We start from the raw sequence: 16,168 nt of genomic DNA, 5'->3' as shown, positions 1-16,168 counted from the left end.
ATTAGGTTTCAATTAGATACACAAAACAGGGAAACAAACATGTTTGTGTGTTCTTGACATACAATTTACACATTTGGCCCCCACAGAAAAGTGATTTGCATGCAAGAAATTCATCTTACATAGTCCTAATACTTAAAGCTAAAAAGTAAACACATGAAAGCTGTCATTTTTTCCTACAGAAATTAAAAATCTTACTAACATATAACGTTACTTGACACAATATTCACCTTACGACATACAAATGAATATCCAAGAATAAAACTAATCCCGTCTGCATTACAATAAATTTGGCCATGGATATTGTCACCAATCTTGTAATCCAAAGCCCGAAAACCCACCAGATTGCTAGGAAGTGAGCCCAGAGTGGAATAATGATTGCAAAATTGCCAAGTTTGGCAGCCAAACCGCAACATAATAGCTTCACGACAACATGAACAAATGCTTTTGTTTCATTGTTTTATATTTAGGGAAATTGCCAGCTAATACCAGCTCTGGGACAGCCTAGTGGGAAAACCATTTGCTTGGGAGTAAAATCTATCTTCTGTTAAAGATCAAAGCATTCAACTTCACACCTCCTTTTTTCCATTAAGAAAGGAGATTCACTTTTTTATTCTAATTTACTTATTTGGGCTTGGAAGCTTTTTGTATGTCGCTGAAGATATTTTTTGTAGTAAGTGACTAGTAAGTCAAACAAGTTGTTGTTTTTTGTATGTCGCTGAAGATATTTTTTGTAGTAAGTGACTAGTAAGTCAAACAAGTTGTTGTTGTTGTTTTCATCGTCAGAAAATTCTTTCAAATGGCAAACTCTGCTAAAAGGCAACTGGGTGTATCTTTTCCAATTTCCCACTAACTTTAGAAAGAAAAAAAACTCAGCATCATGCAACGATAGACCCATTAAAATGAGGTTATCATTTGGTTAAGTTGCACCCTACATAAATAACTTTTCTTATTTCATTAGCAAGCAGAATTTTCTTTTTAAATGAAAAACTGACATTAGCGATGAGTTAATAAGGGCTGAACTAACAAAGACAGGTAAGCAAACCAGTACACAACTTCTGCACATTACCTTCCAGAATCCTGAACAGATAGGTGAATCCAACCAAGTGCACCCTGAGAAATTGTCACTCTTTCTTCAAATATGTTCATTATATCTGTTTTGCCAACATAAGTCCCAAGAAAGAAATCTATTTTGAAATTATGTTTTGAAGCAGCAAAACCTGACTATATCTGGCCTCCAGCCTATGAAACGGTCCCCCCGAGGGAAGCTTGCCTGGTGTCTTTTGTGCAATCTTTTCAGCAACAGAAAGAAAAATATATTCTTTCTTCCCAGGCTTTGTTTTGTACATTTTAGCAGTGGCATAGTTTTTAGAGGTTTAGAGTTAACTTCTTCCTCTTGACAACAGCTGTTTATTGGGGTTTTCATTTTTGTTAATTTGGATGGGTATGTTTCTTTTTTCATATGCATAATGGAAGAGTAGGCTATTGGCATTCTCATGCAATTGCACTTAGGGATTTTTAATTGGGTTTCCTATTTTGTATGCTGTAAGAAAACATAGAAACTTTGGTGCAGGTGATACAAAGTTCAATAACTAACAATATCAACAACGAACCAACAACGAACCCAAAATATGGTCCATTTTCAAATGCAGCAAACCAGCAGAGAAGGAAAAACACAGCCTATTATCAAGTAACTTTAGCTTGCCTGGAACACATTTTCAAACAATAAATGTGATCTGGAGCATGATTTACCAACACATTAAGTGCAAGAATATGTGCTGACGTGTTACTTCCTCATTTTTCTGCAGCATTTTCACTTTTAAAAGCCTACTTTTAAATAGCAATTTCAGTCTCTTAGCCATTTCACGTTATGAAACATAGATCCAAAGGCCCTACGCTGGACTGATCACATGACAAAATTAGCCTTGCTAAGAGGTACACTGGACCTCTACTCACGTAAGCAGCACAGCATGGTCATTTGCTGGACTAGAATATTGTCTACTCTCTGCTCTCCCAACCTCAAGTATTACTGTGGCAGGTGAAGCCTTCAGACTAAAGCAGCTGCTCATGTGCAGCAAAATTATCTTTAAGCCACCTGGATGGTCCAATATTAGGCATCTGTAAGGCAATTCAAGCTCTCTTAATGATTTGCAAGTTCTCTATAATGTCCTCCCAAACTAATCACAGGTACCAATATGAAAGCCTTTACATATCAGGCCCCAAGTTGTGCCAGTTTAAACAGCACTTTACAGCTAATATCCAAGGTAACCAGAGTTTTTTATTCCTTAATATTCTGCCTCTGACACAATGCACCCTCCTGTATTTTGGGAGCACATGCACACCAGAAGTGTAAGCAAAGGGTGGTAGAGACAGTGAATTTATGTTTCCAGATAGTCTGCCTTAGGTCATCCATGTTCTAGTAACCTCCAGGTTAGGCTCCTCTAATGCACTACACATGGGAATGTTTTTGAAGACTGGAAATTGCAGTCAGTAAAATCAGTAGTTAGTATGCAATGATAGTATGCATACTGCACTGGCTTCCAATCCATTTCTGGGCCCAACACAAAGTGCCGGCTTTCATTATTAAAGCCCTTCACATCTTACAATCCGGAAACTTAAAAGAACAACCAGCTCCATCCGTACCCACCCATAAATTAACATATTCATTGGAAGTCATACTTACCATCTGAGGTGAGGTGCATGGCTAGCCAGTTATGGAATGGTCTCCTCAAAGAGGTTCATTGGATGCCTACTTTATTGTTGTATAGGCACATTTATTTCAATAGCTGTATAGCCTGCCTTTCCACCAGAAGGTGAGCTAACATTGTAAAACATGAATTCAACCATAAAACATTTTTTAACATGCTATCCACATTGTGAACACAGAACAGCATAATAGTGATTATACACCCTATATGCCAGAATCCTGAGCAAATAATCAGATTGGACCTCAACACTATAGTAGTGTGGGGGACAGCTGGGGTTCACCTAGGAGAGATTTCACTCAGGATGGATCTCCATAAACAGGTACTTGGTACTTGGGTCCAAATTTACTCAGTTGTTAGCATCCGTCTGTCTCAAAAGACAAACATGCCTTTATATATTAGGCAAATACTTTATTTTCTCCAGTTTCCAAAATAAATTTCACTTCTGCTGACTGCTTTTATTATTCAGAGGCTTTTAGATTGCTGTGTGTATTTACAGTTTAATTTTTTTAATTCCTTTTTTACAACACACACTGGGAATATAATTCAATAGCGATATAAACATACGTACAACAATAAATTTTGCAACCCCAGTCATCTTTGACTGGACTTAATCATCCAGGAGTCCTTTACCTTTACCTTTTTATTATTCATAATTTGCAAAGTACTATTGCGTGGACTTTCAAAAGACTATGAAGTGAGGCCACAACAGAGTGTTGTGGTCCTCTTCAGTGAGGGATAGGTGGGGTAAGCAGCTTGTCTGCCATCTGGAATTCCCCCCTCAACTTTCACAGCCATCTTGCTGAAAGAAATGGGCAGGATAACTTGGAAATTAGAGCAAAACCACAAACTGGAGTTGGAGGTAACCTTTGTAAAGAGATGGAAAGAACGCCCCCAAGATGAAGTCACATCAAGGCAGGCTCAGATGAAAGAAATAGAAGTGGAGCATGGGAGATAAATATTGAGATCAGTGGAACAGGAAAACAGGAGGGAAATACTGGAACCTAGGACAGGAGAGGGAAGTGGCAAGAAAACTGTAAGATCAAGGGAACAGAAAGGTTTTGAAAAGAAAGCAAAAACAGTACAATACTACAGGACAGGACAAAAGATAATAAAGACACACAAATGTTTTGGGGATTTTTTAGGCTGGAAAATCTACATCTAGTGTCATACCCTTCACCAGCTGTGCCCTGAAAAGCCTGAAGTCAACAGGTAACAGCTCAGTATAGCTAATCATACATGCTAACACATAAGCTGGGTCTAACCATACATTTTTTTTACAGCTACCTTTGCACAACATTTTTTAAAAAATCTATTTTACATCCTTTCCACACAATAGATGTGCAGTTCTCTCTTTCTGTCTTGCACAGGATTCAGATACCTTCTCACAGGCTGGTGCTGCTGTTGTAAAGATACTGCATTTTCCCAGTTACCAGAAACACAGCATTTTGTCACTAGGAAATGAACAATTATTCTCCCAGCAAGTACAAGCAGAGCTACTGCAAAATGCCTCTGCACTGAATGTCACATGACACAGCAAAAGTGTCTCTCTCTCTTTCTTTCTTTCTTTCTTTCTCTCTCTCTCTCTCTCTCTCTCTCTCTCTCTCTCTGTGTGTGTGTGTGAGAGAGAGAGAGAGAGAGAGAGAGAGAGAGAGAGAAACATGCCTAAGAGAGTGCCACAACACAGAAAGAAATAATCATACTCAGTACATGGCACCTCCCATTTCAACATGACAGGCATGTTAAAATGACACTGATATTTTAAAAATTTATCATTTATAATATATATGCCCCTATAGAACCTAATAGGGGCATGGGTGGCGCTGTGGGTTAAACCACAGAGCCTAGGACTTGCCAATCAGGAGGTTGGCAGTTCGAATCCCCACAACGGGGTGAGCTCCCGTTGCTCGGTCCCTGCTCCTGCCAACCTAGCAGTTCGAAAGCACATCAAAGTGCAAGTAAATAGGTACCGCTCCGGCGGGAAGGTAAACAGCATTTCCGTGTGCTGCTCTGGTTCGCCAGAAGCGGCTTAGTCATGCTGGCCACATGACCCGGAAGCTGTACGCCAGCTCCCTTGGCCAATAAAGCGAGATGAGCGCCGCAACCCCAAAGTCAGCCACGACTGGACCTACCTTTATAGAACCTAATGAAATTCTATTTGACTTTCTACTGATGCTTCACACATTGGCAATGGCCTGCATGCCGAGAGGTGTAGCTCCAAGTCATCCAGGCCTGCTGGGATTCTGCTCCCTCACCATCTTTATCATGGCCTCTCCCTTCTTCCTGGTGGACTCAACTAGCCACCCCACTTGTCCTCCTCTGCCACCATGCCAGCCAAAGTGCAGTTGAAGAACCTGGAGCAGCTGCTTTTAGCCGAACCGCCGCAGTGAGAGAGGCCTGCATGTGGCGGTACTGCTGGAACGCCTGCTCGGCCTCTACACCAAGTGCAGTCACGACTCGCCACTCCAGAGGGCCAGGCTGATCTCAGGCTTCCTCAAGTGGAAATGGACCTCTTGATCATCAAGAGTGACATGGGCAAGTTCCTCATCAACGGCACTTGGGCAGCCTACCTAGAGTCAGCAGTGAACATATCACTGGCGGTAGGCCTGAGAGCCCCACCGTCTCCACCATGGACCGCAACCAGTGCAGCATCTGGCTGTGCTGGCTTAACAACAGACACGATGTGTATTTTATGTGCATTTGAATGAACTGAATTAGAGTAAAAAATTATGAGTGACGGGGGCATGGAGGGTGTGTGCATGAACTTACCAGTGCTTAGCTTATTTTGTTGTTGTTGCTATTCTGTTATCCCTTAGAGACAAGGGTAAGCGACTGTAAACTACAGAAGGCATGTGGGCTTCACAACAAGAGGTTTTGAATTACAGTCCCAAATAATAATGCTGTAAATGCTTTATTTAGTTACAAACAAATATGCTTTCCTTGTTAGAACAACTGACTAGTAGGCACACTTGTACAAGAAAAGCATGAATTGCGAAAGTGGAAACCTGATTTAAAATCAATGCTTCCAAAATGGGCTATGTGTCTTTTCATTTGGATACAGTGGTACCTCGGGTTAAGTACTTAATTCATTCTGGAGGTGAGTTCTTAACCTGAAACTGTTCTTAACCTGAAGCACCACTTTAGCTAATGGGACCTCCTGCTGCCACTGCGCTGCCGGAGCACAATTTCTGTTCTCATCCTGAAGCAAAGTTCTTAACCTGAAGCACTATTTCTAGGTTAGCGGAGTCTGTAACCTGAAGCATATGAAACCTGAGGTACCACGGTACAAGTATCTTCCAGCCATTTCCACGTTACAACATCTCCACACATCAGTTACCAGCTGGAATTCAAATAGTTCCTCCATGCAAGCAGAAAACTCTTCTGCATATGGAGTGAGGGGTAGTAATTTTCACTTACTCTTATTATATATTTATATCCCACTTTTTCCCCCTGACAGGACTCAACTTGTCAACTGTGGTCCTTAGTGGATCATCAAATCCCACTCCAAGACCTTCCTTCAAGTGCAGTTGAGGAAAGAGGTGATAGGTGAGAAGGTGCTACAGTGAGAAGGGAAACCAAAAAAAGGCCTATTGGATTCTCAGCATAATTAGTGAGACCAGTGGGATTTTGATAATTTGATCTACTTGCAGACATTACACATCTTTGGTAATCTGCAGATATTACAGTGTGATTTAATACAATACATGCCACAACGATGATGATTTTTTAAAAAAACGGGTTCCTAAAAGGATTGCCTGCTGAAAAATTAAGTCATTTACGGCTCTTAAGTAATCTATCAATGTGTACAATATTCAATGTGTACAAAGTACAAGATTCATTTAATATTTGTGGGTTGCTTCTGAACAAAATTCTTCAAGGCAAATGGGAATAACTGAAAATCACAATTAATACACAGGCAAGTGATAAAATTTAAGACACAACAGAAGCCAGAAGCCCATAGAGGGTATTACCATGGGGCTCTTTAAGGGAAGCACTCTCTTCACTTTTTCAAATAGGAAACAAAGTGAATGAATAAATGTCATTCACTGATGTCTATATTTCATAGCTTACATTTCAGAACAGTTGCCTTACAGAAATATGCAGTACCCACAAGGGACAAAGTGGCTTCAAATAAACAAACAAGACCAGCCCATGAGTACTGAATGAAAAGGTTAAAAGGATTAACTGATGCATGTTTCCATTGGTTTTCATTGTTAAAGAGTATGCTACAAATGTTTAATCCCAAATGTCAAGTTATCCAAGCACAGTTTCAGATACACCGCAAGGAAAAAATCTAAGCTTCTTTCTCTCAAATAAGGAAAATGGAAGGCAGAGATGGTAACCTACAAAGGAGCAGGGTCTTCAAGATGGGGAAAGGGAGTTTTCATTGATGGCTTTAATTTTAATCTGTGATTAAAACTTTAATACATTAACCACACTGATTAATAATTTCAAAGGCTGCAGCAATATACAGCAATACACCACATCATGCTCAGAGAGAAGCATCATTAAAAAACTTACCAGACGGCCAGAAAATTCTTTGTTTTCAGATAGGAATCCATATCCTGGATGGACCTTTTAAAAATAAAAGCCAAGAGTAGGTTTCATTGCACTAGACAATCAAAAGCTTGATGCTGACAGCATCTCATCAGTAATTACAATTTAAAGCAGCAAGTTTGCTTGTACTTTATACTAGATGAGTAGATACAGCAGAAAACACCCCTTATGGCAGTCATTTTGTTGGAACCAGTTTTGCTAGTGAGGAAATAAAGTTTTTGAGCTAGAATAAGCTTTCCGTCCATTCTCCATCATATGACAAACTCTGTAGAAATTAATAGTAAAAGTAAAGGTACCCCTGCCCGTACGGGCCAGTCTTGCCAGACTCTAGGGTTGTGCGCTCATCTCACTCTAGAGGCCGGGAGCCAGCGCTGTCCGGAGACACTTCCGGGTCACGTGGCCAGCATGACAAAGCTGCATCTGGCGAGCCAGCACAGCACATGGAACGCCGTTTACCTTCCCGCTAGTAAGCGGTCCCTATTTATCTACTTGCACCCGGGGGTGCTTTCGAACTGCTAGGTTGGCAGGCGCTGGGACCGAGCGACGGGAGCGCACCCCGCCGCGGGGATTCGAACCGCCGACCTTTCGACTGGCAAGTCCTAGGCACTGAGGCTTTTACCCACAGCGCCACCCGTGTCCCCTGTGGAAATCAATAGCTTACTCTAAACAGCAGCATAAGCCACTTCATGCACTCCTCAACTCTCAATCCTAATTTAAATGTACAGCATATTTGTCTTTAAACAAGACAAAGAAAAAATAATGGTTTATCAATTCAGGGTTCCCTATGTTCACAATCACATATAAACTAGATCACTGGTGGCTGCAATGTTACCGGGCGAGTATCATATGCTCCCAGGCCACAATTTTCTGGCATGCTAACATTTCACATGCAAGTGCTAAAAACATGGTATATTTGCACCACCTTCCAAAGTATCTAACAGTCGTCAACCTGGGTGAGAAACACAGATACGGTCAGATGATTCTAGAAGCTCTTCCTTATTACATTTCTCTCTGTGTAAGCGCCTCTCTCCATACCCTTTCACATTTCTCTAACCTTCCAAACTCTTCTCTCAAAAACATTTTTCTGGCCTTCAAGTTAACCACAGTGCCAGTATTCAATGTTAGCAGCTCTGCTACAAATCCTACTTCAAACAGAATATAGTATTTTTTAAAAAAAAATAACAACCAGTAGAACACAAATGAGTTGTAAAAACAATTTTTACAAAATGCCTCAGTATCAAAATAATGCAACCACATGGTACATAGAGTAATTTCAGAACACATTAAAGTGGGAAAACCTTCAGTTTCATAATTTGTAATCTTACGTGAATTCGTAGCTAAGGAAATCTAGGTGGCAGGCTAAAGATGAAAGCCTGAACTATTTCTATCTCTATTAAATCTTCTTAACTAACAATGTAAACATCTGCAGTGTCTGTTAGCTAATTAATGTTGTTTGCCATTTTTCTCCTCCCTCCCCCTTTCCAAATGCACCATACTGAAACATTCATTTCAAAAGAAATGATAATGCTAATTGAGACACTCCAGGGTAATTGCTGGTGTTGTCCGACTCCCATCCAGCAAATTTTATTTAAAGATGCTTTCACATTCAGCAGTTCTGAAGACCACATTTGCATTCACTGATGCAACAAGGAAAAAGTATTATTGTCATCATTTTTTTAAAATGCCAACCATTCTTGTTAAACTTTGACTCTTTGACCTTATTGAAGGACAGAGGGGCAGAGGGAAGAGAAGAAAACAGGCTGCACACCTAGTCGATCATGTTTTGTCAGCAAAATGAAACACTGAAAAATAATTACTTAGTGCACCATTTATCATATTCGCCATGTGGATAAAAATTCTCACACAGGCCAAATAATAAAATAAAACTAAACAAGATTACTGCTGTCTTATAAAAAAAAGACATCCAGAAAGAGAGGCTATGGCACAGAAAGGGTTAGTGCTCTAAACTAATTGGGATTCCCACCCCCACCCCCAGCAAATTTGGAAATGAACTGAAGCTGCTCCCTGGTGTGAAAGCTGAATCCAGCAGCCACCTGCAGGATCAGCAACCGGCACTGCCAGATGCTACAAAAGCCTTTGATTTCCAGTAGCGATTTCGGCCACATTTAACTCATGTGACATGAACTAAACTGGAATAGCATATTCAATCATTCTCCCCCTCGCTTCTTTTTTTTTATCTTTAAATACAAACTCTAGCTTCTCTGCTTTCTATATATGAAACAGCTGCAGAGGAGAGACTCATTCAGACTCACAGCTTGGGCCCGGGTTTTTTTAATGGCTTCCATGATAGCATCCATGTTGAGGTAGCTTTTACTAGTGGGAGCTGGGCCAACACAGACTGCTTCATCCGCCATTTTCACATGGACCTGGAAAGACAAAATGTCCACATTTTAACACATATGCGCCAGCAAATACATTTACTACCGCCTCCTTTAGCTATTGTTTTAGGAAATGAAAAAGATAATTCACATCGTGCAGACAGGTATGCTCAAATATATCGCACACAGTATAAAACACAGGCACATACACACACACACACACACACACACACACACACAACAAAAGAGAAAAGGGAGGGGAAGGAGGATATATACTGTATAATGAACACAAGGGCTCGTTGGTACATTCAAGGGCTCATGAAGTTAAATTTCATTTTATGCCAAGTGTGGTTTGGCTTTTGACAAATAATACAAAGAAATGCAAACCTGAATGTGGCTACGCTGATAATCTATATGTAAATTCAAAGCCTAAAACTACTTTGTTAAATGTAACCAGGGTAGCTTAATATCGTACTACTTAACAACAAACATTCACGGCCAGTTCCATCTAAGCAGGCTCCCCAGGAAGTTGGTGATAATTAGACTGAATTGAATGAAGGGATGCAGTGAGTGTCCCTGCACAGCATCAGGTCAGCACCATGAACAAATTAAAGCCTATGACTAAAGAGTTCAATATCACTACACGTGAACCAGAAAATCTTGAGAATTATTTAAGCAGGCTTAGATTCCCTAATTCATTCTTATCTTATTCACAGGAACAATTGTCAAACAGATGTTCTGTAAAAGGTGGGGGCGACAGCTAATGGCCAAAAAAAGTTTGCCTACAATTTAGAATTATTTTTGGAGAGTACATGATCTAGAGGAAGTATCTCAAAGAGTTAGACTTTGACATAGTTTAAGGATACTTAGCTAATCTTTTAAAAGGACAAAAAAATTGCTCAGGAAGCATCTGCCATTTTTAATTATTAGCAATGAAAGGGGGGCTGGTATTCTATTTATTTTATTAAATGCATAGTATTTAATAATATTTATACGGTTATATACAATCAGGCATCTGCATCATAGCTATAGCAGTTCTCTGAGACAGACTAGAGGAACAAACTACTAATGAAGAAGTTAAGATGACATTTAACAGCATGTTCTTTTGATAAGACTAAAAATAATTGTGAGTCTCAGGTAGAAATAGGATCAATTCTGAAAGATCAAGAAGGAATTCAAGGGGGGGCCAGAAGACTTAAATACTTCTGAAGTAATATGCTCAGACCTTTAAAATTAGGAAGAAACATAGCCAGAGAATTTAGATGGTAGAATGCAATACATCTATCCATTCTGATTTTAGATATGTATTAAGCACACTCAAAATACTGTGCATATGAAACAATTCTAAAACCCTAACACATTGAAGTACATCAATTTTAGTCAGAATAGACGCATTTCCCATGCCCACTGATTTCAATGAACTGACCCCATGGCTTAGTTGGAAAATTATCATGTATACCAAACTACTCTCATTAAATCCAAATACACTCGAGAACAGTGTTCAAGAGGCCTCATTTCAGATGCCACAATAGAATCTATTGTGCCTCCGGAGTTTAGGAAAAAATGGATGTACAAGTCAATCTGATTTCCAAACCTCAGGTGCAGAACATTGTCCTGAACATGCATACCAAGATTAATTACAATGTTGCAGTTTTAATTGGAGATACATGGAACATGAAACATGCCACAAGGTGATATTTCTTGACTCCCCTGAAAATGAGTGACAGCTAAGCAGGTAATGTGCTTTGAGGGTATCTACAGTAAGCCTGCAGCTTACACACATTTAAGTTAAACGCATTCAGATTTATGTGCTTGTTAAAATAAATCAGTAAATAAACTTTAAAAGAGGGCAGAATGCAGGAGGGTGTCTGGAGGAAAAGGACTTTGGCAATCCCACTCATCACTGAACCCAGTGTTCCGACTTTACACAATTGGGCTTTAGGTGCAATCCCTGGAACATAACCCCCATGTAAGTTGCAGGCTTACTGTAAATATTATGTTACAGATAGGTAGCCATGTTGGTCTGCCATAGTCAAAACAAAACAAAATTCCTTCCAGTAGCACCTTAAAGACCAACTAAGTCAGTTCTTGGTATGAGCTTTCGTGTGCATGCACGAAAGCTGAAGAAGTGCATGCACACGAAAGCTCATACCAAGAACTGACTTAGTTGGTCTTTAAGGTGCTACTGGAAGGAATTTTTTTTGTTTTGTAAATATTATGATTATTTTACACCCAGAGGCATACCTAAATTCAAATGATGTTTCTATAATTTCCCTCTCATCTGGAATTCAAAAGGTGCTGAAATGTCATTTTAACTAAGACGCTCCTGAAGTTGCATTCATAGCTTCTAAACCAATTCAATCTCTCTCTCTCTCTCTCTCTCTCTCTCTCTCTCTCTCACACACACACACACACACACACACACACACACACACACCACCACCACCACTAGTTAGCTAATTGCAGAAGTAGTATTTGAGGAATTTGGGTAATACGTACACTGTTTTAAGCAAAACATAAGCAGCCCAAAAAGGTATACTATTTTCACTTCCTCAATTATACAAAGATAACTTATGAACTAGCTCTATAAACTAGTCCTACTGAAGATGTTGTCATCAAAAAAGCCAATGTACAAATGTAAAAGCAAACTAAGCAGTGATGGATTCCTGCAAGCACTATCAACATTAAGTCAACTTTGCTATAACTCTGCTATATCAGTCACATTTTTAACAGACACCGCAGATGTCTGTTTGCTTCCATGACTGTTTTGAGGCGATTTTCCTGAATACTTAAGAGATGTTCACTTATCAACTTGAAAGTGCAGTGAATTTTTTCCCCTGGTATGTTTCACAGCTCTTCCCCACCTCCACTAACACAACTGTTCACATCAGCACAGCTTCATTAGCATCAGATTCAATTCTGTTTCTATACACACCAGGGGGCAATGATGGGTGGTAATGTTTTTGCCCTGTACAAAGGTGTTCACACCTTGGCTAGAAAGGAACCAGCTGAAGCTTCTGGTTTGAGAAAGAATGCACCAAACAGCAGAATTTTATTAACAAAGTACAGGATACTTATGCATCTTGGATAACATTGTGAAAACAGAGATAAAAAATGCAGCACTGAAAACACAGTGAGTACACAGTAAGCAGGAGTGTGAACATAAGCCTTGGACTCCCCACCAAACTCTCTCTCATCAACAGTTTTCAGAGTAGCATTCTTCCCATCTACTCCATTTGTATGAACATCTTTGGCCAGTTTGTTCCTTCCATACATCAGACAAAAAGCAAAATAGCATTTATACCAAATAGTTTCATTTATTATTTTATTTATGTTAACATTCCATCATTCTATACAATGAAGGAAAATTACAACAACTTAACACTATAATATGGACAAAATCAGATACCATTAATAAGAACAATAAAAGCAGCAGTAAAACACAAACAGCAAAAGCACAAACCAGTCAAATGGATTTCATTTTTTAAAAAGCCCGCTGAATAAAACTGACTTCCAGGACACACTTAAAAGTAAGCAATGAAGGGGTAAGACACACTAGACTGTAAGTCATTCTATAATCTGAGTGCCGTAATTTAAAGAGAAGCTGTGTCCCATCTCCACCAACTGAATTTCTATAGGTGGAGGTACAGCAAGAAGCTGAGTGATATGCAAGCAAGTTCATGTGGGAAGAAGCATATCCTGGACTATTCCAGCTTTAAATCATTTAGGGACTGAAAGTCCAAAACCAGCACCTTGAATTGAACCCAGGAACAAATTGGCAGCCAGCAGAGCTGGTACGAAACTGGCACAATATGACCTATGCCCTGTCTTAGTAAACTCAGACAACAGCTGGGGACACAGCATTCTGAATCAACTGAAGTTTCCAGAACATCTTCCAAGGAAGCCCCACATTGAACTCATTACAGTAAGCCAATCTAGAAATGACTGGTTCTACTACTCCCAAGAAAAATACAATTAGTGTACTAAATGAAGTTGGTTGAAAGAACTCCCGGTCACATGTATATCAAGAATCAGCCTGGATAGCTCAGTTGGTTAGAGAGTGGTGCTGATAATGCCAAGGTTGCAGATTCAATACCTGTATGGGACAGCTGCATATTCCAAAACAGCTACCTGCTGCCTTTCTGGGTTTCGATGAAGGGAACGAGAAACAGAGTTTGGTAACATATGCCAAAATATCCAGATAACCTCACTCAGCAGTTTTATGTAGCTATTAAAGAGCATATAGGGGACAAAGCAGACTCTTCAGAACCCATCAGTCAAAGGTCACAGATCAGGAAATTCCAGCACCACCTTCTAGGAGCTGCTCTCCACTGATCAGAGCCACTGTAAGCAGTCACTCAACTATCCATCCCCAACAAGTTGGCCAGAAGTACCATGGCTGATTGTTTCAATTGGAATCTACACGCCCTCCACTAGCACAAAGTGACCAAGGCAGGCTCAGTCTCATAGTCAGATCAGAAACCAAACTGGAATGGAACCAAGTAATGAGCTTAATTTTAAAAACCTACGCTTGGAAAAGGAAAGTGAAAAGAATAAGGCACTTTTTCCCATTTGGCACACTTGCCAAATCAAAACAGAAGCCAAGGCCAATCTAGTGGTGTGTGCTACAGTTCACATGTAGCTCCCTTGAAATGGTCTTCCCTCTGAGCAGGCAGCATTTTGGTGCTGTAAGGTAGCCAGTGAACTTTAGTTAATTTGATTTTGCATTGCTTCCTAAAGCAAAGGAAATCCCAAAGTAGCTTGTAGAAAAGATAGAACACTAAAATACAATTTAGTACCACAGATCCACCGAGACAATATCAAAATGCTAAAGAGTGTACATTAAGAGTCATTTGGCGGTGGTTGGCATCTGTCTCTTAATCACAAAAATATCCACCCTCATCCAACACAGCAAAGAGCAACAGCAAATAAACCCAGAAAGTCAGACAATTAAGGCTGCCCTAATGTGTGGGAAGGGACATGGGTGGCGCTGTGGGTTAAACCACAGAGCCTAGGACTTGCCGATCAGAAGGTCAGCGGTTTGAATCCCCGCGACAGGTGAGCTCCCGTTGCTTGGTCCCTGCTCCTGCCAACCTAGCAGTTCGAAAGCACGTCAAAGTGCAAGTAGATAAATAGGTACCACTCTAGCGGGAAGGTAAACGGCGTTTCCGTGTGCTGCTCTGGTTCACCAGAAGCGGCTTAGTCATGCTGGCCACATGACCCGGAAGCTGTATGTCAGCTCCCTCGGCCAATAAAGAAAGATGAGCGTCACAACCCCAGAGTCGGTCACGACTGGACCCAATGGTCAGGGGTCCCTTTACCTTTTAATGTGTGGGAAAACATGATACTCATAAGCAAGTCCATGAGTATCATAGTGCCCAGAAAGGCCACAAAACCATGCAAATCCTATGTTAGTCATAGCATAAGGAAACCAGGACAACCACTGGCACTCAGGACTGTCAATTCAGGTCAGCATCAACATGTTTACAGAACTGGGTATGCCTTTTTATTACCCCTGCATTCACATGCATACTTCTACTTACCTTCTTGCTGCAGAAGAAATAAATCTTATCAGCTGCATTCTTCACCCTCGCAGAGCCACCCACTTGCTCTGTTTTCATATAGTCCTTTCTATAACTGTAAACAGCTGAAGATGCTTTCCATTCTGCAGTTACCACTAACTTAAATGCAAATGCCTAATTAAAAGTAAACACACAACACAGCTCACAAATCCCTCAAGAGTGCCTAAGATCACCCACTGTCCCAGTTATGCAGAGTACATCAACCTTTTGTATCTTGAGGTCTTAAGGCACCTTCACCCTCCAAAAATCAAGTGCATCAGTGCTTTATGAATTATACAGTCAGCCTGTTTTGAACATTAGCTGGGATTTTAAGAATTTACACAAAGAAACCTCATCAAACTAGTAATCCTCTGGGTTTTTCCCCCATCTCAAATCAATATTACAGAGCAAGGAATGATGTTGCAGTGTAAAGTGGATTCACTCAATTGACCCAAACAGCATAATACGTCTCAGCAAGACAAACCACAATTAGCTTGTCCCATAAAATGAGGGTAATGAGTAAATCCTTTGTAATGTTGCTTCTCACTCTCTCACATACAAAGGCATAACAAAGTCCTGAATTAAAAATCAATTGAATGCAAATTATCTTTGAATCCACTGTTTCAGCTGTTAACCAAGGAAGGAGGTATGATTGCCAAGCTTTGCAGAGGCAGACAGATCGAAATCAAAATATATTTAGGCATAAAGTGCACAGCACTGTAGAAGTTTGAAATCAAAATAACTAGACCAGGGTGGTCCAAGGAACGGCCCTGGCAGCATCTGATAAACACCCCAGCCCTCCCAAAGCCTGATAAGAGAGACCCTGGGCTTTGGGAAGGAGGTGTGAGGGCTTTGATAGGGCCCTAAAGTCCTTCCAGCTTTGGGAATGAGGTGGGAGGAATCTAGGACACCTGCCAGAGCCTTGTGCCTCCTTTCCAAAACCCATTACCTTACCTTACCATCTTTGGGAAGGCAGCACAAAGTCTGGGGAGGCGGGCGGTGCTCAGAT

The 16,168-nt window shown here is 40.4% G+C and overlaps 1 protein-coding gene across 2 annotated transcripts in view; it reads right to left on the bottom strand.

Moving 5' to 3' along the window:
• Positions 1–16,168, bottom strand: part of PCCA (propionyl-CoA carboxylase subunit alpha) — a 251,208-nt gene that overhangs the window by 194,095 nt on the left and 40,945 nt on the right. For both annotated transcript variants that reach the window (XM_081908204.1, XM_081908203.1), the window contains exons 5-6: positions 9,533–9,646; positions 7,224–7,277 (exon numbers count right to left, since the gene is read on the bottom strand). In XM_081908204.1, coding sequence (XP_081764330.1) covers positions 7,224–7,277; positions 9,533–9,646 — 168 coding nt within the window. The remainder of the gene's footprint in view (positions 1–7,223; positions 7,278–9,532; positions 9,647–16,168) is intronic.

The sequence above is a fragment of the Podarcis melisellensis genome, assembly GCF_964234715.1.
Source record: "Podarcis melisellensis genome assembly, chromosome: 4".
Taxonomy (NCBI): Eukaryota; Metazoa; Chordata; class Lepidosauria; order Squamata; family Lacertidae; genus Podarcis; species Podarcis melisellensis.
This window is presented reverse-complemented; position numbering and strand designations above follow the sequence as displayed.